The 25,144-nt window shown below is 40.6% G+C and overlaps 1 protein-coding gene across 3 annotated transcripts in view; it reads right to left on the bottom strand.

Annotated features, from left to right (window-relative positions):
• AGBL1 (AGBL carboxypeptidase 1) overlaps positions 1-25,144 on the bottom strand; it is a 775,280-nt gene that overhangs the window by 294,832 nt on the left and 455,304 nt on the right. For all 3 annotated transcript variants that reach the window (XM_082681486.1, XM_082681485.1, XM_082681484.1), the window contains exons 20-21: positions 11,436-11,567; positions 6,845-7,021 (exon numbers count right to left, since the gene is read on the bottom strand). In XM_082681486.1, coding sequence (XP_082537612.1) covers positions 6,845-7,021; positions 11,436-11,567 — 309 coding nt within the window. The remainder of the gene's footprint in view (positions 1-6,844; positions 7,022-11,435; positions 11,568-25,144) is intronic.

The following is a 25,144-nucleotide window of genomic DNA, read 5'->3' as shown; positions in this document are numbered from 1 at the left end:
AGCTCAGAAAGAGTTACACTCCAATATGAGGCTGCTCACAGAACAGGAAAATGACTTCCAAGAGAATAATGATCGGAAACATATCCTTGAGTTGTGCTTGTGATCAGAATAGGCTTTTAAATTCAGCAATTTTGGAGGAATTTAAATCTGTTTCCTGTCCTGTCTTCCACACCTCACTCTTCCCCTAGAAGCAGGCTCACAAATTCCCCTTCCCTTTCTCTAGAACCTCAGCTATAAATTGACTATTATATAGCTTAGACTGCATACGAAGTTTGATAGAATAAAGGGTAGATAAGAGAGGAAAGGTCTAGATAATACAGACAGAAGCTGTTTTGATATAGCTAAATCCATAAATATAGATATATGGATATCAGCCTCAGTAAAAGTCAAGGTCTACCATTCTCAACGCTAGCTTCATAGTAAAGTTAATAAAATCACAGATACCTAAACTCTAACCCCAAAGGTTCTAATTAAGAAGATCTGAATAAGACAATTATAGATAAAAGTTGGAGTCTCAGTGTCTTTATTTAAAATGAAAAAAGAAAACCACCATTGAAAATTCCTATATACCATCAATAATGGTACAAACAATAAGTAAGTATGAGTCTTTACTATGAACATAATGATAAATGTTTTACAGTCAGTTGCTCATTCAGTCTTAACAGCATCTCCATAGGCAGGAATTGTGAGGAAACCACTACTACAACTAAAACTCACAGAGGTCAGGTTTCAAAGTGATGACTGCTAAGTGCAGAGCTCTCCTTAGAACTCTATGTCTGACACAGAAACCCACACTAAACAATAAACCGTACTTCCTGTATAAATCTATGGAGAACTGCTGGTAGGTACATATGTTTGTGCATACATGTGTGATACACACATACAAAATATGTGTGTGGTCAAAGAATGTGTGTGTAGACCCTGGCAGAAGGGCAATTTTGCAACTTGGGACATTTGAGGAAGAGAAGCGTCCTCAAATAAAGACTGGTGAAGTCCAAACAGCTGTGTGAGAGCAATAGCTCTCTACGGGGAAAAGGAGAGATGTTACTAGGAAGTGAAATGAGTGTAGGAAACAATGTAGAACTTGCCTAATTCAAACTTCAATAGGTTGTTTCACTGAAGACCAGCTCCACTTGCTCCCCCCATTTTCCTTGATGGTAGAAAGCCTCTACTTCATAGTATTACATTCCTCCAATCCCTCTTTGTTTACTCTGGAAAGGTCAAAAAAGAAACAGGTCAAGTTGGATGAAGGGGTGTGACAAGATGGGATGGATGAACAAAGCCTCCTGACAACTAGCTAATTGGTGCTAAGAGCAGAGCATATTCTCCTTGGAAAAACCACATGCCCAGCAGTGGTTGCAGAAGATTTTTAGGGGTTTCAGAATCATGCCAGGTCACCCTGATCTAGGTAACACATAAGCCCCATGGATACCCAGCAAAGGCAGCCTATTTCAAACATAATTTACCAGAGACTATGCCCATTTCTCAGTTTTAATTATGCCTTCTTATTATAGTCAAGAAACCCCTTGTTGCAGATTTACTTAGTGGTAGCCAAAAGCAGAAGCTGGGTCTCCTGTTTCCAAAGCCCAGGGCTCCTTTCCCCAATGACATTCAACTAGGCAGAAAGCAGGGGCGGGAGGGGTCAGATGTGCCTCCAGGGTGTATTCAAACCCTGGTTCTGAAATTTACGAGCCGTGTGGCACTGAGTAAGTTATTTAACCTCTCTGCCTAAGTATCCCAATTTGTAAAATAAGGATGATGATGACGACGACGATGATGATGATAAAAGCAACTTTGCAGTTTTTTGTCCTGTGGTAGCAAAAAATGGAGTAAGTTTATAGCTGCAAAAGGCTTAACACGCAGTAAATACCATAGACGTATTTGTTATTATTGCTTATTTAAGGGCACTGCATGTTATAATACTCAAGCAGCACTAATCAGCATTCATTAATTACGGCATGACTCTCCAATTTGTCTTCCAAAATGCTCCAAGAAAATCTAAACTCTTTAATTTCTTGATCATGAGGTAGAGAGAAAACAAGAGTAGTTATCATTTGTTTGGGGATTCACAGCACAGAAATATGGAGACAGAAATAAAAACCTCTTTTTGGTTCTTAGATCTAAATATTCTGTACTTTCTTGCCTGGACCAGTGTACTAGGTTGAATAGGTCTCCCCAAAATTAGTGTCCTTCCAAGAACTTCATAATTTGACCTTATTCGGAAGTAGGGTTGTTGAAGATGTAATTAGTTAAGATGAGGTCATACTGGAATAGGGTGGGTCCCAAATGCAATATGACTGGTGTCCTTATAAGAAGAGGAGAGAAGACACAGAGACAGAGGCAGACAAGTGGAAATGGCCATGTGATGACAAAGGGAAGAGACTGGAGTGATGCATCTACAAGCCAGGACACATCAGAAGCTAAGAGAAAGCCCTGGACCAGATTCTCCCCTAGAGCCTTTAGAGAGTACGTGGTGCTACCAACACTTTAATGTTGGACTTCTAGCCTCCAGAACTGTTACAGAGTAATTTTAAGCCACCTAATTTGTGGTAATTTGTATGGTAGCTGTGGGAAACTAATACACTCAATCTCTCTTCTGGACCACAACAGCAGTAGAGCACCATTGCAAGAGGCCCTGTACCTAGCTGCAGTCTCTCATTCTGTGTGGGCCGTGTTCCCAAAACAGCTAAGGGGAGCAGAATGTGAATGAGAGGGCACCGAGAGGCTTGAAAGCCAAGTTGAGATGATTTAATTTCTTCTATGAATTTGTCCCTATCAAACCATCTTCAATAGCTCAAGTGCTTAGTTCCAACATTTATGTTTTCTAAGTTAAACCTTTGTGAAATACTGTTATAATTTGTTTTGCGGAAGGGTTTTTGGGGAGCTCTCACCATAGCAACACCTATGAGTGGTGAGAAAAGCAGAATTGGGCAGAGGAGGAGGTTGAACCTCAGTGCAATTGCAACAGAGGTCCCCACCAATCCTACAGGGAGTTCTGGAGCTGGAACGGCACCCCCTTTGGAGTTTTCCCAACTAAGGCTAGGAGGCCAGGCCATTGTAACCCCACATAGACCAGCCATTGGATGCAGGCTCACACACAGGAGCCATGGCTTTGGTCAAGAGGGTTTCTGCCAGCTACAAGTAATTTCTGGTGATGGACACAGCTGTGAGCCACTGGGGAAATGAGCACCTCTTCAGGGGGATCTAGGAGGTACCTCCCAGCATCTCTCACATGCACAGTGGATGTCTTCCTTTCTAATCATCACCTGTTATTAGAATGTGGCCATGTGAAATTCCACACCTGGACTGGAATCACCTTACTCGGGGAAAGAATCCATCAGATGCTCTCAAATCATGTATATAGTGACTGGCCTAAGAGGTCTCAGAGTTGCATTCTTACTCATTTCCCTCTCTCACCCATGTATTTTCCATTTCCACCAATGACAGCAACTCTTAAAAATCTCCATTTTAGAATGGCGTCTAGTCATATTTGGACCATGGTGATTTCTTCTCCTTTTTCTAGTTATCCATGGACAGAGGAAAATCATCTGACCCTATCCGGAAATCACCATTCATTTGCTCACTTATCCATTCAGTCATTGGTCAGTCAACACAGATATGTAACAACTATTCTATACTAAAGAAGGCATTGAGTATAGAAAAATGAATGAGGAGGTTGTCAAAGGCCTTACACGTCAAGATGAGGAGTTGATTTTCTCTAGACATAATGAGGGTTATGGGCAGTACTTGACCTGAATAGGTTTGGGTTACTGAAAGATCCTTCTGTTGGTTGTAAAGAGGATGGATTGCTTGAGGGTCCACAATACAAGGCAATCAGTTGCAGGTAGGGAATATTAACACCCAGTTGAGTCACCCATCTTCTGTCCTTCCTCTAAGACCCTCTTTGCCGTCCCATGAGTCAGCAGCCCTGTCAAGGAGCATGTTAACAGCCTGCTTGGGTGGGAGCTTTTACATTATCCTCCTAAGCCACAAGCAGCCCACGGGACCCAGTCACATGTCTTCGCATGTGCAAACACACCATGCATGCAACTCCAGTTCGCAAACACTCAACTCTGTGTGAAGCACACAGCTGTCCACATAGAGTCTGAAAAATGACTCTAAAAAATGAGCCCCCAAAGGATACATCATTCCATTTTGGCTTTTCCCTTTAACAGCCTCCACAGCTTTGGGCCAGTCCCTAATACAGAAAGTAAATCTCTCAGCGGATGGGACATCCACATTAAATACAAATTATGGATCAAAGCATATAACCTAGCAGTAGAGACTATATCCCCCAAACAACAAAAACCAGAGAAGTTTTTTTTTTTTTTTAATTAGCCAACTATAGACTGGAAAACAGAAGGGAAAATATCATATTAATAATAATTATTTGAAGGTGACAGCTTATATTCTTTAATGCAGTTCCAACATAAATGTCACTGTAAGAAATATTTCATTTCAGTACTAACAGATCAGGTACTTAGTGTGCTGGGAGAAATGATCGGAACTACGTTAAAGCCGCATTAACCAGAGAAACTGCAAAAATGTTTATATTCTTATGAAGGCAGGAAGGAATGCCCCTCGTGGGTATATTTTAGTATTTTCCATCTTTTGTGTAAATGGTAATGCTAAACAAAAAATGGAAAGATGGCCTTAGAATAATAACCTCAGGACCCAACTGGGACTCAGCTTCTCAATGTACAAAAATCATTTGCAGTATGTTCAGGATGGAAATTTCTATACTGCTTTATAGCTTGTAGTCTTCATTATATACCTCAAACAAAAATCACCAAAACACCCAACTGTGGGCTGGTTTCATTTCCCCAGGGTGCCCCTCCACCCCCTCAATATAAAATTACTCACCATCCTCTTGGTCATTGTCTGCAATTCTGCTCAGTTACTCGACAATGTTTGTAACGACAGAAAAACAAAGGGAAGGGGAAAACCTATCCGGTTCAGAGAGGTGTTTCATATAGAGAATAGGACTTTTAAAGCAAAGCCAGATCTGGCACTGTTAGGGCTTTTCTCTAGTCAGTTCCTTCTCCATTCTTCCTTATAGAGACCGCATGCAAAGGCCATGTGGAAAATTTCCCAGGGCAAACGCTGAGCCCATATCTGAAAGCTGTCCCACTGGACAAGCCTCTTTCACTGTCATTTCCGACAGCCAGTATGTATGTTGCATGGAAGACGAAGAGTTGGTGAGGGCCTGAACCTATGAGTCATTTAGTTTTCAAACGACAGCTTCAAGGGCCTTTGAGTGTCTGGTTGATTTACTGTGAATGGCATTGATACTTATGTGACTAGAAGCTGTTAGCCTGAATTGGTGCTTGGAGAAACAAAGTCAATGAAAGTCACAAATCCAATAAATCTGTGAGGGATGCATGGAGTTGTCTTCAAGAAGCACACAGCTAGAGAGGCACAAGTCTATACCCATAAGGTCTTAGAGTCACAATATTCCAGGCTTATTTTTTTTCCAGTCGTATGGGTTTTGAATGTCAAGAGAATGAACAGATTCCTGATGATATAACCTCCAATTATATTTGTATATGTATTTTCTTTTGGCCTTTACAAAAATTTTGTCTAGTAGGAAGGAGACGAATCTTTATTAATATCTGCGTTTGATATATGAAATGTATAGGTTCAACAGAGGTAAGCACTTTGCAGCACGGCTGGTAAGTGGAAGAGTGAGGTCTTTGGATGCCCAATCCCATGTCTCTCCAACAAGCTCACTCTTCTTATTCTGCATTGGATTAATGTGGATAAATATGGATTAATTCAGTCTAACAGTTTATTAATTCAGTAATAATAATTCTTTCAAGCCACTGTGTAGACAACACTAACTGGCTATTTAATAGAATTAATAGGTCAAAATGGGTAGTTCAGTAACCCTGTGTTGAAAAATCTCTTTGACCAGGTGGGAAGTTAGATAATGTTCATCACCTGTCACTCCCTGGACTGCCTTTGATAGTTAACAGATTTCCGCAAGCACCAGATTATGGAGATGCCAAGCACTTCCTAGCAGTTCCAGGAAAGTATCAAAGCCAACACAATGAGCTTTAAGGCTGGTGAGGTCCAGGTGTTCTTGAGGTTGAATAGAACTCACCAAGGAGTAGTCTGTCAGCTTGCCTAATGAATTTAAAAGCGTCTATTACCCTGGCACTGTCACAATGTCCCTTATTTATGCTCCTCTAGTGAGGGAGTGGGACAAGCAGCTAGAACAGCCCACTGTAAGAGCTAATATAGCTGTAGAAAATGACTTATATGAGCCATTTCCCTCGATGTTAGAACCTGAGTCCTAGCCCCACTCATCTTGGGGAGACCCACTCATGCACATGCTTCTGTTTGCTCTGGTGATAGTAGGATAACAGAGAGCTGCTAATTTAGATAAGCACAGAAGACAGAGAAACACAATCCACGTATGTCTTGACAGTATCTACACGCTGACCTATGTCTTTTTTATGATGCATAGGGGACTGGTCCCAGTTGTTGCAAAAGGAAAGAAAATGTTCTCATGCATAAAACAGGGCCAGGCAGAGGTTCCATAAAAGCCGGGGTGTGCCTGTCTGAGGGAGGCTCCCCTGCCACTTGCTGGCAAGGGCAGATGATTGAGAAACCAAATCAGCAGGCAGGCACAACCTGCTTCCAGGATCAACGCAGACTGTGCTGCCAGGGAAGACAATCATTGAACTAGCTCTTCAGCAAGATCAGGGAGCTGGGCCAGACTCTACCTGGAGACTTCTTCCTCTTTCAGGCTAGAGAGCAGGAACAAGAGGTGTGTGATAGCTCTGCATTACAGTGTACTGCTGCCAGACAGAAAGCATGGATGTTTCGCAGTCTTACATACCTGATAGGGGCCCTGGTTGCAGCCACAGTAGCTGCTCTCCATGGTGTAGCTTCTGGACACTCCCATCTCTCTCCACACCACTACCCGTGCTGTGGAGGCTCGGGATTTCTCCACGAGGAAGCTGCAGCTGCTTAAGGTGAATGCTGGTGCTAGCTTATCAAGGATTTTGGGAAGAGTCTACAATTAAAAAAAAATCAAATTATGATGAGTTGCCGGTGATTGTGGCTATGCATCATAAAAAACTTCTCAGTATGTATTAAGCATCTCAATACATTAAACACTTAATATGTGCAACTATAAATCTTCTATCTATCCTGAGTAATGAACACCAATTTTTTTAATACTTTTAAAGATGAGGAAACTGAGCCTTAGAAAAGTTAGAAAGAAATAGTTCAAGTGCAACTACAAAGTGACTGGAATGGGATCCAAATGACAATATGGCCAACTCCAAAGAGTATGATCTTTCAACCCCATCTTCCTGCATCACGGTGGACCAAGGTTGCAACATACATTCAGCCTCATACATTGCTGAGTTGAGTCTCATGGAAAGCCACAGACTTCATAGGGAACTGAAATTTACGGAGTAGCTCTATCCAGCCTCACTGTTTTCTAGCTGAACTTTCCTTATCTCAGACATACGGGCCATTGATGATTCTTAAGCAGGAGCACATATAACGTTCACTTGTTTCCTGAGAGACTGGAACTGCCAAAATGAACATTTCAGTCTCATTCTCTGATCCATAAATCTGAAGCTGGACCAATTATAAAACTTCTAAAAATTCATACTCTCTGGATTCATATGTACCATCTTTTCCTAGGGTAGAAAATCTTTATGTGACATCACTTAATTTCCATTTAGAAAGCATCAGTAGACCCTTGCCACTCTCCAACTGACAGAGAGGGGACTTCTAGTCACTGGACCCTTCCATCCCCCAAAGATGATGTCTCAGAGTTGAAAGTATACCAAGTCTTTGGGACAGCTGAAATACTACACTTAGCTCAGAACTTTTGTGACATGAACAAGAAGGGTTTTCTCACTTCAGTGTTGACAGAATCTCCAAAAACTAGAACATAATATAAAACTATATACATTAGATAAGAAACAGTATAGCATCGGGTCTTTGGACAAATTATAGGGACAAGATGGAGAAGCAGAACAAATTGATGAGAACATAAATTAAGGAATTATTCTTACGTAAATGCAGTTTTGTTCATTGCTAGAACACAGAGCAAATCTTTTAATATATTGTATCTCTGGTTCTTATTGTCATGTTTAACATAACCATTAACTATATTAATATAAGGATTAATATAATTATTATATGATATATGATATAAATATATATTAATGTAATTATTAACATAACCTACTATGATCTCTAAGTTCTTACATAGTCTCCAGACCTAAAGCATCATAATTTTAAGGGAAATGAAATGCTAATGTTATCCTCAGAGTTTCTCCAATTGCCTCCTAATTGATTTTATCTATCCACTCTTGTCCCTCTCTCCCTGCAAACCCTCTCCCCATTTTTCTCCTTCAGAGTACTCATCACAATTACAGTTAAATTATTGTGTATGTAATTTGTTGTTTATTTTCTATCTCCTCTGCAGCCTAGAAGTTTGTGTCTTGTTCACAGGAAAATTTCTGCACATGAATCTATGCTGCTTGTAGAGGGTACTTCATAACTATTCACTGAAATAAATGGAATCTGCTAGTCCAGGCCTTTAGAGGACTGCTTAAACAGACATAAATAGAATATATATATATATAAGTATAGATATGTTTTTTTAGTTGCTATATATATATATATAAAATACGATCAAGAATACATGAAGGTAATTATAATTTATCAATGTTTTACCTTGGTGCGAAAACTTAATCTGACATCATTTAAATGATCTTTGCTTTCTTACTTAGGTGAACCTTGTTTTCTTAGCTAGTACGGCCCCTCTCCAAATAACCACACACTCAAATTAACGGCATGCATCTTGGAGAGCTCTATGAGCTATGATCCCTTCACTGGAGCCTGGAGGCTGTGAGATTTACGAAGTGCAGTGGCAGTACCCTCTTACACCTCCATAGCGGCAATTTATCCACTCATTAAATAATGGGCTCCAAACTATCTCATTTACTGTAAAGTCCTCATTGCATTTCCCTTTTGATTTCACACAAATAGATCTATATCAGAGTGAGCAATGAAGATGATGATAGCTGGAGGCTGTTTGTTTGTTACGTTTTGTTTTGTAAATGAATAGGAAATTGATGAACTCTACATATGAACTGATCCACTGGAGATCTGCTTCAGTGTTTCCTGGGGTCGCCCCGGTTTGGGTGGGGCAAGAAGGCTTGGGACATTCAACTCTTCCCCTGACACTTGCTCTGTAACTTAAACTTAATTTCAGTTTCCCAAATATTAAGATTATAATAGATATCTTTTCACTGAATGCTTACTATGTATTTTGCGTGCATTAATTCATTCAATCATCACAAGTCTTTGGGGTAAGCTTTATTATTATCTATGAATATTGTTAACTTTCTTTTGGAAAAAGAGAGCTAAAACTCATGGTGACTCTATATTTAAGATTGGATAGTATAGATTCTTTTAGTTTGAGATGTACCACTCATAAGAGATCATTTTATACAGGTCAGCATGACCTGCCCAGATGAAAGTTTTAATTTACTAAACTAGTTTCCTAAGATAAAGCAGTTAAGCTTCTTGAGCTTTATCGCCAGTGCTCTAGCTGAGCCTTAGTGTAAATAGGACATTGAGGATAAGCTGTTGGTTCAACTTTATGGCCTTGGGAGAACTCTACTGATCAGTAGCAGTCATGCTTCTAATAGACATGAATGAAGAGGGTGAAAAAAAATTCAGGACACGGGAAGTAATTCCAGGTGAAATAGTAGCTTGGTGGGTTTTTACCTCTTTTAATACTCACTAACCCTGTAAATGAAGGTATTTCACACACAGTAAATTCATATATCCAGAATAATAAGGGATTTAGAAGAGGCTGGTACCATCATAACTGATATTGTGATTTGTAGTAAGAAATATATATTGGTTCTTCACCCCCAGTTCTGACATGAGATTCCTAAAACATTTGCAAATTCCTATGTGATAAGAGTGGTAGGAGCATCTTTTGTCCTAATAAGGTGACTCTGGGTGGGCTCCTGAATGGTTCCGGGATCAGGGCAGATCATCACTTCTCTAGGAAAGAGAGAGGGGATGGAAATGGAGTTGATAAATGATCATGCCCATGTGAGGAAGCTTCCATAAGATCCAAATAGTATGGGGCTCATGGAGCTTGCAGGTTGGTGAACACATCCATACACTGAGAAGTAATGCACCCTACTCCCAACTCCACAGGTACAGAAGCTCTGGACCCTTCCATATCTACATATCTCTTTATCTGGCTGTTCCCATCTGTATCCTTTATCACATCGTTTAATAAATTGGTAAATGTAAGTAAGTGTTCCCTTGAGTACAGTGAGCTGTTCTAGCAAATAATCGAACCCAACGGGCAGGAGATCATGGGAACCTCTGATTTGTAGCCAAGTCAGACAGAAGTTGTGGGTAACCTGAGGACCTACTACTTGCAGTTGGCATCTGAAATGGGGGCATGTCTCCTGGAACTGAGCCCTTAATCTGAGGCATCTGGTGTTATCTCCAGGTAGATAGTGTCAGAACTGAGTTAAATTGTAAGATATCCAGCTGGTGTCACAGAATTGCTTGGTGGAGGGAAAAATCCAAATATTTGGTCCCCAGAAGTGTCATAAATGAAGTGTTCTGTCTAAAAGTAAGAGAAAGACACAGGAGGAGAACTAGGTTTTCCCAAGACAATAATTTTTCTCTTTTTCCTATATAAATTTGAAACAAGGGCCAGTTTTTATTTTGTGGTTGGATAACTTGACCTCTTCTACCTCTTCCTAATATTCAGCAAGCAACAGCCTGTTTACTTTATCCTGATAGGAAGAAGTCCTTCCTTCCTTACCTCTCCTTAGTCTCTTCTTGGGTTCAGTGTGGGGATAGTTGAGCTCCAACTACTGGAACCCAGAAAAAATAGAATTAGGTTCAGCGGGTCACTGTTCTACTTTTTATAGTATGCTCAAGCAGAGGAATGTGGATCGTCTAATGCCTTAAATTTTTTTCATCACTTTATATTTATTTAAGATCCTTTCCAATTCAGCATCATTTTGTTCCTTCCATAAATATAATACCTAACAGGGACGGTATTTTCACTATCCTTGTTTTACAAGTGAAGAATGGGGGTTCAGAGAGGGAGTGTTAATGGCTCACAGTCACACAGTTAATAATTATAAAGTTAGGTATTAAGATGAGGTTTCCTGTCTCCAATTCTCACGTCCTATGCACTGTATCATATCATATAGAAAAAACAAATTCAGAGTAACCAGGCAAGAAGCCATTATTCATCAAAAATGTGGAGAGGTTACACATGCCTTCAACCTGCTTGTACTATAATCCTATAGTTAAAATAATCAAAATGCCTATTTAGGAAAATAATGGTTGAGGCATGTCTCAAAGGCAAGCATATGGACACAAAATATCTGGTGTCATCCACCATAATGACTTACCCTGTAGCTGACATCTTCCAAGAGATTGGATGTGCCCACAGCAGACTCTGCCTGCCACAAAGTCTCTTTGATGCTACAACCGTAAAGGAACACATTCCTCTTTTGGGAGTGACCATGGAAATCACAGAAGACCTACAATGGCCAAAGAAAGGAGAAACTAAATCTATTGGTTTCTTACATGTTTAAAATGGCAACTTTAGCAAGAGTTCTGTTGGTAGAATTATCAGGAAGGAAGGTAGATTGGAAGGTGCTTAGGGTTGAACAGAACAAAAGGAAATATGAGTCACATGTAGCTCTTCTGACAAGTTTACTTGTGACAGGGGAGGACACAGGGTCAAAACTGGAAGAGGAAATAAGAAATAGGCTTTAATAGTTCTTCCTTACAGACAGACTCCAATGAATAAAAACAGGAGAAATGAAGTAAATAGAAAATCACCATTAGAACGCCTCTGTAATAATTGTTGCTGGCAAGATCCACTGATGAATGCCAAAATTAGTGAGAAAGATTTGTGGAGAAAAAGGATTATTTGCATAGTGTCAGAATATCTCCAAGATGTTAACCAAGATGTTAACTGCAAAAGGAAAAATAGTAACTTTACAATGGAGAAACCCAGCAGACATCACCCTTAACCAAGTGATCAAGGTAAACATCACCAGTAACAGACACACTGACAAAATTCATATTGAAGAAAAGTAAAAATACGACCAATATTTTTAAAATCATCATGGTCATGAAAGACAAAGAATGTCTGAGGGACTCTCATAGAGGAGAAACTAAGAAAACATGAAATCTATATACAATGGGGATCATGGATTAGATTCTGAAACAAATAAAAAAACACTGGTGGAAAAGCTAGTAAAATCCATATGAAGTCTATAGTATCATTTATACTATTGCTCTAATATTATTTTTCAGCTTTGATAATTGTACCATAATTGTGCAAAACATTAGCATTAGGGGAAACTGGATGAAGTATACATGGGTACTCTGTGCTATTTTTGGAACTTTTCTAAAATTGTTTCGTAAAAATGAAACAAGTATGCATCATAATATTTAGTTAAAATCCAGAATGCAAAGTTGGGTTGTTTCAACATCAAAAATAATTCAATGTGATTCACTCCATTTACATACTAAAGAAAGAACTAATATGATAATCATAATAGATGCATAAAAACGTTTGATAAAATTCAACAGCCATAAAGGATTAAAAAATAATACACAATCTTGGGACTTCCCTGGTGGCACAGTGGTTAAGAATCCGCCTGCCAATGCATGGGAAATGGGTTTGATCCCTGGTCTGGGAAGATCCCTCATGTCGCGAAGCAACTAAGCCCATGTACCACAACTACTGAGCCCACGTGCCGCAACTACTGAAGTCTGCGTGCCTAGAGCCCGTGCTCCACAACAAGAGAAGCCACCGCAGTAACAAGCCCGTGCACTGCAACAAAGAGTAGCTCCCACTTGCCACAACTAGAGAAAGCCTGTGCGCAGCAACAAAGGCCCAATGCAGCCAAAAAAAAATTAATTAATTAATTTTTAAAAAAACTCTTTAAAAAAAGAACTAAAAATAAATGAAAATATTTAAAAACTAGATATATTTCATTTAAGAATTTCTTTTGATCCAAAGACACCAGGAAGAATGTGAAAAGGCAAACCAGAGTGAAATAACATATGTGCAGTACATATATCCAACAGATGATTCATAGAGAGAATGTATACATACATCAATAAGAAAAAAAGCAACTCGATTTTTAAATGGGCAAAAAACTTGAATCGATATTTCACAAAAGAGAAGTTCCAAATGGCTATTAAGCAAATGAAAATGTACTCAACCTCATCAATATCAAGGAAATATAATTTAAACACCACAGTGAGATGCCCCTGCGTTTAACATCATGAAAAGACAATACCAAACGTTGGCTGGGATATGGAGCAAGTGAAACTCTTGAACCCAGCTTGTGGGACTATATCTATACCACTACTGTGGAAAACAATTTTGGAGTGTCTTCTAAAGCTGAATATACACATATTCTAGAACCTGCCCAATAGAAACGCATATACTGGGCACAAGAAGATATCAAGAATATACACAGCAACACTATTTTTAGTAGCCTAAATCTGTAAACAGTAGAATTGATTAATAAATTGTAGTATAATCATTCAACAGAATACTGTCCAGCATTAAGAATGAAAGAACAAGCTAGATACAAAAGAGTACATCCATATGATTTCCTTGATATGACATTCAAAAACAGGCAAAACTAATGCAGTGATAGAAATTAGGATAATGTCTATGTTTGGGGGAAGGGGGACATTACATTATGGTCTGATGTCTGGGTTGCCTGTGGTGTTCTGTCTCTCGATTTGGTTGATGGTTACATGGTGTGTTCTTTTCGTGAGAATTTATCAAGTTGTAGAGGTGTGTGATCTGTGTACTTAAAATTAATACATGATACATACACATTTGTGTGTTTCAAAGAGATAGAAGTCCTGGTATTTCCTCACATTTGTTCCTTAGTCTGTAGAAATGTAGTCTTTGTGTAGTTAGTTAAGCACACAGGGTGGGTAACTGAAGGTGTTTGTCAAATTTGCTAACGATACAGAATTGACTATAACTGATAGCAGAGTAAACAAGTAAGAGCAGAAATTATAAGGGCCAAAAAGAGCAGAATTCTGGAAATAGAAAAACTTAAATTGGAATATGCAGCTCCTACAATTAGATTCTAACAGTGGCAAAAGTAAAAGTGACATTTAGCTAAGAAGTAGGTTTTGAATGCGAGATTTGGAGGTTTTAGATGACAGTTTGCTCAGAATGACTCAGTAGCCATGGATGTCAAGATTAATCATAAATTGCTTCTGGAGAAGTAAAGTGGTCATACATAAGGAGAACAATCAGTCCAATGTACCTCATACTGGTCAATTTATATCTCATATAGTGTTTTTTAATTCTGAGTGTGGCCATTTAAAACAAGCTAGCGTACCTCAGTAGAGAGGAATCAGAAGGCCAAGGAAATGGGAATGTTTATAAACACAGATTGCCTAAAGATACTGGAGATGCTTATCCTAGAAAAAAAGGCGGCTCAGTGGGGTCTTGATAGCAGCCCTCCAAATTTATAAATTTTCCCGTTTGAAACATGAATAAATATATTTGCTATCATTTCAAAGAGCAGAGGAAGGCAAAAGGAAGGAGGATATGTATCACAGACATAGATTCCAGCTCCATATTAAATTCAGTTGTTGAACATTTATTTCGAATATTGAATATTCAAAATATTTATTTTGAAAGTTATCAAAATAACTTTTGATGATTATAGCTGTCTTGCAATGCTGTGTCGCACTTTTAAAAGTTTCTGTTCTCTGGAAATACTTCAGCAAAAGCCAAATAAATTGCTATCAACAATGTTGTTGGTTGAGAAGTTAGATGAGGTGATGGCTGAGGCTACTTTCTGGTATCTGATGAAGTCCTATAGTTCACTGATTGAACAGGAAGCCATTGACAGCAGGAATGTCCCGGGATACGCAAGGTGCATGCATGGAGCCATAAATAAACACATATGTGTAAGAAAAATTAAAAAGGGTAAATAGGTAGATGGTCGGCCCGGTCATAATGGGAGAAGATGAAAACTCTTGAATAGCAGGTTAGAACTGATAGGTGTGTTGCTTGGGCTATGTAAGCAGGGAAGAATTCAGCAAAGTCAAGACTAATTTCTGGAATCAAGGTGGTTGTCAGACAAACATCTGTGAGATGAAAGTTTTAAGAACTAAAGGAATTGAAACTGTTCTCCATAAATGTACCTTTCTTTTCCTCCCCCTCTCTCTTGTCAATAATAGAAAGCTACTATTTTATTGGATGGGTGGGGAGATTTATTAATTACATTGCAAAATTCCTGTTAGCAGAAAAGTATTTTTTTTTCTCTTCAAAAAAAAAAAAAGATTTTTTTTGGTGGGGGGAATCCTTAGTTCATAGTTGCAAGTTAAAAATATTATGAGAAAATAAATCTCTCTAGAATCTAGAGCTGTGGGTGTTCAAGCCAAAAGGTCATACAGAGTTGGGAGGAGGGAGTTGGTCCAATGACAAGACAAATAACGAAAAAGCAGAGCAGAATCAGTGAATGAGAAAAAGAAGTTGTTTTGTAAAGGGTGAGATAATTAAATGTGCAGAGAAAGCAGAAAACAGAAAATGTGGCCACAGAAGGAGAAAAATGCGAGATGGACAGAAGAAGTGTCTGGGGTTTTGGTGCTTTCCAGTTCTGGTTAGAACTTATTTGAATTTTTTCCTTCAAAATTCCCACTTTGGTTACTTTAGCAGTTTTCTGTTATGTGCAACAAAAATATACCTAGGCCAGTGCTTCTCTAACCTGTCTGTGCATTAGAATCTCCTGAGGAGATTTTTAAAATATCAATCCCTAGAGCCCATCTCCAGAGATTTTGATTTAATTGGTCTGCAGTGACACCAGGCTGATGGGATTTTTTATCTTTGCCTCCCGTTATACACAGGAGTATTGTTCTTTTGGTTTTTGGGGGGTTTTTTTGCGGTACGCGGGCCTCTCACTGTTGTGGCCTCTCCCGTTGCGGAGCACAGGCTCCGGACGCGCAGGCTCAGCGGCCATGGCTCACGGGCCCAGCCGCTCCGCGGCATGTGGGATCTCCCCGGGCCGGGGCACGAACCCGCGTCCCCTGTATCGGCAGGTGTACTCTCAACCACTGTGCCACCAGGGAAGCCCTGATGGGATTTTTTAAAGCTTTCCAGGTGATTCTAAATGTGCAGCCAGGGTTGAAACCCACTTGTATGGGTCTAGAGTCTAGAGCAGTGGATCTGACATGTTATCAAGCATCAGAATAACCTGGAGGACTTGTTAAATCACAGACTGTGGGCCACTCCCCAGCAATTCTGTGATGCAAGCAAGTCTGGGTGGGGTCCAGGAATGTGCATTTCTAACAATCCCAGGTGATGCTGATGCCCCTGGGCCCGGGACCATGCATTGAAAGCCTCTAAAGGGACCAATCAAATCATCGAGGTTTAATCCTCTACCATCATGAATTTTCCACCAACCTGTATCTCTCATGCCTCAGTTTCTCTCTGTGAATAAAAACCCACATTCTTATGAAAAGTGTGCAAACAAATTAAGACTGTGTCTTAGCAACAGATTCCTCAATAAAGCCAGAAGCTAGGCCTATGCGGTGACAGGTGCTCCTTAGCTGCCAAATTCAACTGGAAACAAAGATTTGATTGTTTTCTGACTCTTAACAGATTCTGAAAGCTGAGGTAAACAACAAATTATAGACATCCCCACCTGTGGGAATGAGCCCTAGGAGTTCTAGCGGCCTCTGAAAATTCAAAGTAAAGGAGGCATTGTTCTACTTGTTGCTCAAATGACATCCATAAAAATAAATGCCTGTTAGTTATAAGAAACATGTGTTCCTCTAAATTGCAGGGGGCAATTACAGAAAATTATCAAGTTATTTCAGTTGAGGAAGCTTTTTCTTTCCTATGGATGACTTTACACTTGTCTACTTCCTTTCGGTAAAACTCTGTAATAGGAAGTGTGCCCAGTCATGGCACTCTAACACCCATGGGTTAATCAATGGCCCTATCTTGCTTATTCATCAATTGAGTCAACAAATATTCGCTGGGTGCCTGTGGTGTGGCAGGAGAAATTAAAATTTTAATATAAGGCAGTACTGCCCTCAATAACAATGACAAGAACAACAGTAATTAATTTATTGAAGACTTAACGATGCTTCAGATACTGTGCTAAACACTTAATGTAGATTATCTCATGATGAAGTAGGTGCTATAATTATCCCCCGTTTTGCAGCTGAGAAAACTTAACAGCAAAAATAAATAAATAAGTAACTTGCCTAGGCTTGCTTAAGTTTGCACTGCTATTAAGTATGTGAGCAAGTAATTGAACCTGAGTTTGCTCTCATCCAGACTCCATGTTTTAAAACACTTTGCAGGTCTATGTTGCCTCTTCCAGGAGCTGTTTTGTTGGGATGATCCCACAAGTGAATAGGTGATCATATTGCAGTGAGAGGAGAGAGACACACAGGGTTCTCTGGGAACCCAGATAAGGACACGCTGCACAACTCATGGGGCATCATTCACACTGCACTTTAAGGAATGGCACCCCTGAAGGTGTATGATGTGGTGGTTCTGGGGTTCTCTAGGGGGCGATGCCTAAGATGAGTCCTGCTGAGTGAGGGCTGTCCAAGCAAACAGAAAATGAGGAAGAAAGGACTATGGGTATGAAGAATTTCAATAATTCAGAAAAAGACTACAGAGTGAAGGAGAGTGGACCTTAGGTGTAGGCAGAAGGGGACAGTGGTCACATCATTAATGCACGTGCACAACCATTCCAGGATGTTTGGACATTTTCCCAAAGGTGGTGAAGCAGCCATCAAAGTATTGGAGCAAAGAGGACCAGCATGCTCAGATCACCAGAACAGGAGTGTTAAGAATGGATTACAAGGACTGAGACCAGGCAAGAGAAATGACAAGGGCCTAGTTTAAGTCAGCAAATGTAAGTATGGAGAGAAAGGACTTTTGGTGAGAGAGTAAGGAAGTAAAATCTATAGGAATTGGAGACTAAATGGATTTAGGGGCTCAGTGCGGAAGAGGTTAGGAATAATACCTAGATTTCCGGATTAAGTGAACAGACAATATGATGTGCTTTTCCCCAAGGCAAGGAACATGGGAAGAGATGCAGATTTGAAGGTTTCGTTCAGTTAAGTTTTGTTGTCTGAGCTGGAGTGGTTAGTTTTGAACTTGTTCACCCTGAGCTAAACTGATTCCCCTGTGTCTCACTTTCTTCATCAGCGAGGTGTACAGTGTGGATTGGATTACGATTTTGAAATCAGGCTCTCACGCATCTCCCCTAGTGCCTTTCCCAGTGAATTACTGTCTGAGTTAAATTGCAAGGTTAATTTAATTCACGCAAACATGAGCTCCATCATTTCTTGCTCAGCAAAGAGACCGTTCAGGGCCACATGACCACGCTACTCACATGCCTTCACCGTCTTTCCCCTCCATTCTTTGGTCCCACCCTGGTTCCTCTGTAAGCTACTTGGGCACCTTGTTCAAGAGGTTGCCCACCCCCATCTCAAACACACCTCCCCTAGCCATTCGCCCGTTCCCGCAGCTCACCTATTCCTGATTGTTTACTGCTCTGCTTCGCCAGCTTTAAGCTGCTGTGTTTTCCATTCCTGACATCTGGGTCTCGTTCCTGCTTCCCGGCAGCAAGACCTCTGCATTATTTATTTCATTGCCACAAGAAAATGAAGGCGAGGCTGGAGCTCAAAGAAGGCTAATTCTGGGGAATGTGATGGAAACCCAAAACAGCAATGCTTCCAATTAAACCAACCAAGTCTCACTAAAGCCCTGGAGATGCCAGCCTGTGCACAATATTTTGCAGACAACATTCAGCCCAAGCTCTTGAGTAGAGTAAACCTTTCTATGAGGGAAATGCTATTGGTGGCATGTTCAATTATCCAAGAACCCTGTTTGCAAGACCACATTTCCCAGTCCTTTTATTGACAGTCATGCTCTCTTCTTAGCAAGTGTTTCATCTGAGTTACCAGCAACATCAGTCATGGCTGAGGCTAACCACAGCGGGCACGTGCAGCACTTATTCCTATAACTACCTGAAAGAAGACGTGACGTGGCTTTCCCTTTCCTAAAGTGAAAGACTTTCACTTAAATTGCATCGTTGTGGGCCAAAGTTCCAACGTGGCCTTAGAAAAGCAGCCTTTACTTACAAATCAGTTTTGTCCCCCTCCAACGTCTAATTTGGGGTGAAATTTTTCACATTTCACTAAGCAGAAGGTATTAGTAACTAACCGGTTATGAGATTTCTCACAGTGGGACCCTTTATTACCTGTTATAAAATGCTGGAGGAGGTTTTCTGCCATTCCAGTGTTATGTATTATAATATAATGGCCTGCCTTCCAAAATATTTCAATTACATTGAAAGAGCACATGTACATTAACGCAAAATCATGCAGTCTAGTATGAGGCTTTGTTTTGTATGTAGCACCCTCCTGGGAAGTAATAATTTTAATCTCTGCTGTTTATTTAAATGCTTGATACGTACCAGTCACACTGCTAAGGTTTTACATACATGTTTAATCAGTATAAAATTCCTGAAAGGAGGCTATCATTCACATTTACATATGAGGCTCAACTTTTACTAAGGTTAAAGGAAGTTAAGTGATTTGCACATGGCCTCTCATTGAAAACCCATGTGTTTTACCTCAAACTCTAACTGGTCTGGCTCCAAAGATTTTCCAGAACAAAATATTATAAAACATTGGATTTATCAATGATAAAGCGTAGTGTAACAAGTCTGTCAATTAGCAAAATTAAGAGTGAATGACCAGGTTTAACCTGAGGTCTTGCCTAAGCTGATTTCTACTCGCTTTCTCTGGCCAGCTGTCCCTCAGTGAGGAGGGAGCTTAACACCCCAAGAGGGTACTTGTGCAGTGAGGCCTTGGTAGGCTCCCCAGCAGTTAAAACTGCTCTTTTTCTCTAGCTTTAGACATTGAAGGGAGAGAAGCAGCAGTCTGGCCGCCACCTTTGGACACAGTGCCTGCAACCTATCAGCCTGGGTGAGGCCTCTGCCACCTATCTCACTCAGTTGCAGGTACTAAAGTTCTCAAGGTAGAAGCATTAACCTACCCACTTTGTGTGACAACGTCAGTTAGGGTAGAGGGCTTATTGGGAACCCTGTCTTCACCAGAAGGTGGGATCTAGACTAGTCTTTTTGACCCATGGCAGATTTCCAAATTGTCTGGATAAACCTAGGGAATAGGGTATGAACACTGACCCACCACCATGCCTAGCCACTCAGTAAAAGGAAGCTTGCCTCCGTTTCCTGATTTGCAATCCTATCTTGGAGGACTGTTGATTGTCTTGGACCCTAGGCTGGACTGTGCTTTGGTCTTGGCAAACCCTACTTTCTGGGACTAGAACTTTGAGCTCTATGCCCAGTGCCATTGGCCATCATCATCCCTGCCTTGCTCTCTCACTAGAGTCCTCCTTGGACATAGATATTTAGCAGATGAAGCACAGGTCTCCCCATGTCTTCATCTGAACCCTGTTCTGACTTGCAGCCCACCCTCACAGAGAATACCTTTATAGCAAAACTAGTCCATCTGGCCCTGTCTCTTGCCTTCCTCCCATTTCCACCAGTGCTGAGCAGAGGCACCTTCAACTAGGCTGAGGGAAACACTGATCCAGGCAAACACCCTCCTATTTTCCCCTCTACCTCACCTCCTAACCTCAGTCCATTCTGCAAAAAATGAAAAAGAGGGAATTTTCTCAGACTTCTTTGAAAAATCTAACTGGCCTTCCCTGTAGCATATGGGGAACCCCAGGTTTCCAGTCCCTGTGATACATAGAAATTTCATTGGAGATACTAGTCAGAGAGAAGGGAATATTCCCTTTGTTTTCCAACATAAGTTTATCCAAGAAACCTCAGCAATTCACTTAAATGTAGAGTATTTACATCTGTAAAAACACCTACAGGATTGACATAACACACTACTATATATAAAATATATAACTAATAAGAACCTACTATATAACACAGGGAACTCTACTCAATACTCTGTAATGACCTATATGGGAAGAGAATCTAAAAAAGAGTGGAGGACTTCCCTGGCGGTGCAGTGATTAAGAATCCACCTGCCAATGCAGGGGACACATGTTTGAGCCCTGGTCCAGGAAGATCCCACATGCCGCGGAGCAACTAAGCTCGTGTGCCGCAACTACTGAGCCTATGTTCTAGAGTCCGTGCGCCACAACTACTGAGTCTGTGCTCTAGGGCCCGTGTGCCACAACTACTGAGCCCACATGCCACAACTACTGAAGCCCGTGCGCCTAGAGTCCGTGCTCCGCAACAAGAGAAGTCAGCGCAATGAGAAGCCCATGCACGGCAATTAAGAGTAGTCCCCGCTCGCTGCAACTAGAGAAAGCCCGCGTGCAGCAACGAAGACCCAACACACACAAAAATAAATAAATAAATAAATTTATTTATTTATTTTAAAAAATTTAAAAATAAAATTAAAAAAAAGAGTGGATATATGTATAACTGATTCACTTTGCTGTACAGCAGAAACTAACACAACACTGTAAATCAACTAGACTCCAATAAAAATTAATTAAAAAAATAAAAATTACACATTGTATGCATTCTCTTTTTATCATTTAAAAAAAACACCTACAAAACATGGTTTCTGGTATGTTAAAGAAGCACTGTTCAACCTTTATTCTGATAGCATGGGAACAATTTTAAATAAAAAAATATGGAATCAGATTATTATTATTTTTACCCAGGACCTCCATGGGTTTTTTTTTTGGCTTGGAGATTTTTTCTTTTTTTCCCTACTATATCCTCAAATACAAAAAAGGGAGAATTCTAGATTCAGTACCTTAGCCTGAGTCAATGAAAATAAGTAACAATAACACTTGTTCTTCTAACACTTCTGAGGAGTAAAGTGGAGATAAAATAAATTATGTGTACAGAGTATCTTGAGGTCCTTGGAGACAAGATTTCAGGAAGGGACGTGCCATTCCTTTTTCCCCTCTCCTTTCATGCCTTTTTTTAAAAAAGAAGCTGATTAACTAAAAACATATGCCAGAGGGACAGAGAAGACCAGGAAAATCATTTAAGCAGCTAAAAGTTCTGTTCCATTGGGCCCCAGAGAAAGATAAAACCAAACTATGCCCTCCCTGGCCCCTGGCAGAAGGTGCCCTAGTTTTTGTGAGTGGTAAACGGAAATCAATGAGCTGCTCAGAGAGCACTGCAATCCCTTTACCAACAGGCACTCAAAGAGCAAGAGCCAAGGGGATGGGAATCCATACCTCTCCTAATTCTGAAGCCCAGACCCTTTGCAGCAGCACAGGGGCCAGGTAGCTACAACCCAGCAGCTCAGAAGAAACTGCTGATCTGGCTTCCTGGGAGCTTGCTAGAGCCTGAGAGCTTTCGCCCACTCCCCCAAGCCATGCCCTACTGCCCCTGAGCCTTGTGCCTCCTGGCCCTTATGGGGTGCTCACTCTGCAAAGAGGAACACTTCAACGCTTCCTACTCATTGATTGTCAAGCCTGTCTGCTCCTCTGGGCTTCTCTGCTTACATACATTTTCTCTGGCCAGAGCTTACTGATTTCTAATAAATCTTCTCAGCCTTTCTCTCTGTTCTGGCAACGATAATCTTCCTTGGTTTGACTTGCAGGCCTCCATGCTGGTCAATTTAGTTTGGGACAGCCCCCTTTACCTCCTACCTGCATTTCAAAGCTCTGTGAGTTTGCTTTGATTTGTCTTTAATTCTAAGTAAATATAAATGTAAATGAGTATATGAACAGAACTTGAATGAGTTTTGAGTCAATGAGTTTTGGTGTAACTGACTCTTCATTCAAAATATAGAACATTTCCACTAACCTAGAAAGTTCCCTCTTGGCCCCTTTTATTTAATCCCCTTCTAGAGGCAACCACTGTTCTGGTTTACTTAAATTTTGCATAAATAGAAACACAGAATATGTGCTTCTTAGTGTCTAGCTTATTTCACTAAACATGTTCCTGAAATTGGTCCATGTTGCTGAGTATATCTGTAGTTTATTGTTACTGTCTTTAATTTTTTATCTTTTTTTTTTTTTTTTTTTTTTTTGCGGTACACAGGCCTCTCACTGTTGTGGCCTCTCCCGTTGCGGAGCACAGGCTCCGGATGCGCAGGCTCAGCAGCCATGGCTCACAGGCCCAGCCGCTCCGTGGCATGTGGGATCTTCCCAGACCGGGGCACGAACCGGCGTCCCCTGCATCGGCAGGCAGACTCTCAATCACTGCCCCACCAGGGAAGCCCTGTCTTTAAGTTTTTATTGCTGAATAGTATTCCAGTGTATGAATATGCCAATATTTTGTAGGTTTCTGGGTTTTTGGCTCCAACATCTGGAGCAGGTTTCCTGATCTTCTAACAAACAAGAGAGACAGAAAATGGAAGTTCAAGAAGATGGGAAAGAGACCATAAGATCAGTGTGATGTGAGAACTATGCCATCAGTTAATAAAAAGCTTTCTTTCTTTTGCTCTGTGAGGTGACCCTAAATTCACCAACTCTTCAATTTCACAAGGCAGAAGGTCTAAAAGTCCATAATCAGGCCTGTAGACCTCTGAAGAAAGAATATTTCTCTACTTTACTACAATAAAAAAAGACTACCTCTCTACTTTACTACTAGTACAAGAAAAACTTTTACTCATCTTTCAAGTCTAGCTCAAATGGCATCTCCAGTCTCTAGCTTTTCCATAACCTTGAGGGAAAGTGGCTCAACCTCTCATTTGTGTTCTTACAACTCCCATGAGCCTTGGTTTCAGTTTTTACCATCTTTTACTACATTGGTTTCTTTGCAGACCTGACTATACTTTCTACCAAGGAAACTATGGACTCCTCAAAGAAAAGGTACCTTCTGGCATCTAGCACAGTGATTACACACATGGTGTAAATGAGTAGACAAGTGGATGACTGCCCAGATGGATGGGTGGATAGATGGACAGATGGATGGATGGACGGACGGATGGATGGATGGATGGATGAATGGATGGATGGAAGGATGGATGAATGAATGGGTGGATGGATGAAACAATTTGTGAATAATGCCATATTGCTTATAAACTGAATGAATTATCTGGTTTTAGCAACCCCCAGAAGTATCATGGCATTGCTTTCTCTCACTGTCTTGCATTCTCATTGGTTCTGGGAGTTTATAATATTCTACCTGCCAATAGGCAAATGTCTCAGTATCATCTAGAACAGGTGGAATCTTCTAGCCACCAGAAACTGGCTTCCTGATGCTTTAAGAAATATTTTCATAAGAGTCAGAGTTTGGGTGGAGTCACAGTTAACCTACAACTAGCCCAAGAGGTAATCTTGACTCAGTGGAAATCTTCCCAGCACAGGACAGGCCTGAGTACTGAATGAGTGACTGACGGTGCTTCTGTGGTCAGCAGGAGGCCAGTTAAATACAGTCGCATAGGTAGCTGAAAGGTGATGTTGAGCCTGTAGGAGAGCTTTGTGACACTGTGAATTGCATCTAGGGCTCAGCTGTTTCTCACCCACCTCTCAGATGGTCCCAGCAGGAAACAAGTCTGCGGCTGTCATGTTTACAGTTAATTAATGTTTATTTATATTTTTAAACAAGGCTTTCACCTGTCACGCTTTAAAATAAATGTTCTGCTCTTCAATTAGAGATTGTCAGAACAGAGAGGAATCCTGTTTGTTACGGGTTGAATGTGTGTATGCTTAACTGTGTATCAGGTTGGAACCTTTTTTTCTGTAAGTCTTTCTCTCTCCTCCCAGAGGCTAAGGCCTTCTATTCAGAGAGACATACTTTTCAAGATCTTGACTGTGATATTGGTGCTCTGCTATGTAGGCCATGAACTTGCTTCTACAGGGTAGACAGCATAGACTACAGCATCTCCTTGGAAGTGTGGGGGGAGTGGGAGCTAGCATGAAAACATTGCACATTTTGACCAGTGTAGAAAAAGCATTCTTAAGGGAAAAGGATGTGCTTTGTCCTCGTTGCAATAAAGTGCTGACTCAGCAAGTCTGAAGTGTTTAAACCCTGTACACTCCAAAGAAAGGTCTGGCCCTTGACTGACTCCTGGAAGAACACCTTGACATCTTTGGAATATTCTGCTAGATAAAAGTGTCTTTCTTTAC

The sequence above is a fragment of the Grampus griseus genome, assembly GCF_964374135.1.
Source record: "Grampus griseus genome assembly, chromosome: 2".
In the NCBI taxonomy this organism is placed as follows: domain Eukaryota; kingdom Metazoa; phylum Chordata; class Mammalia; order Artiodactyla; family Delphinidae; genus Grampus; species Grampus griseus.
This window is presented reverse-complemented; position numbering and strand designations above follow the sequence as displayed.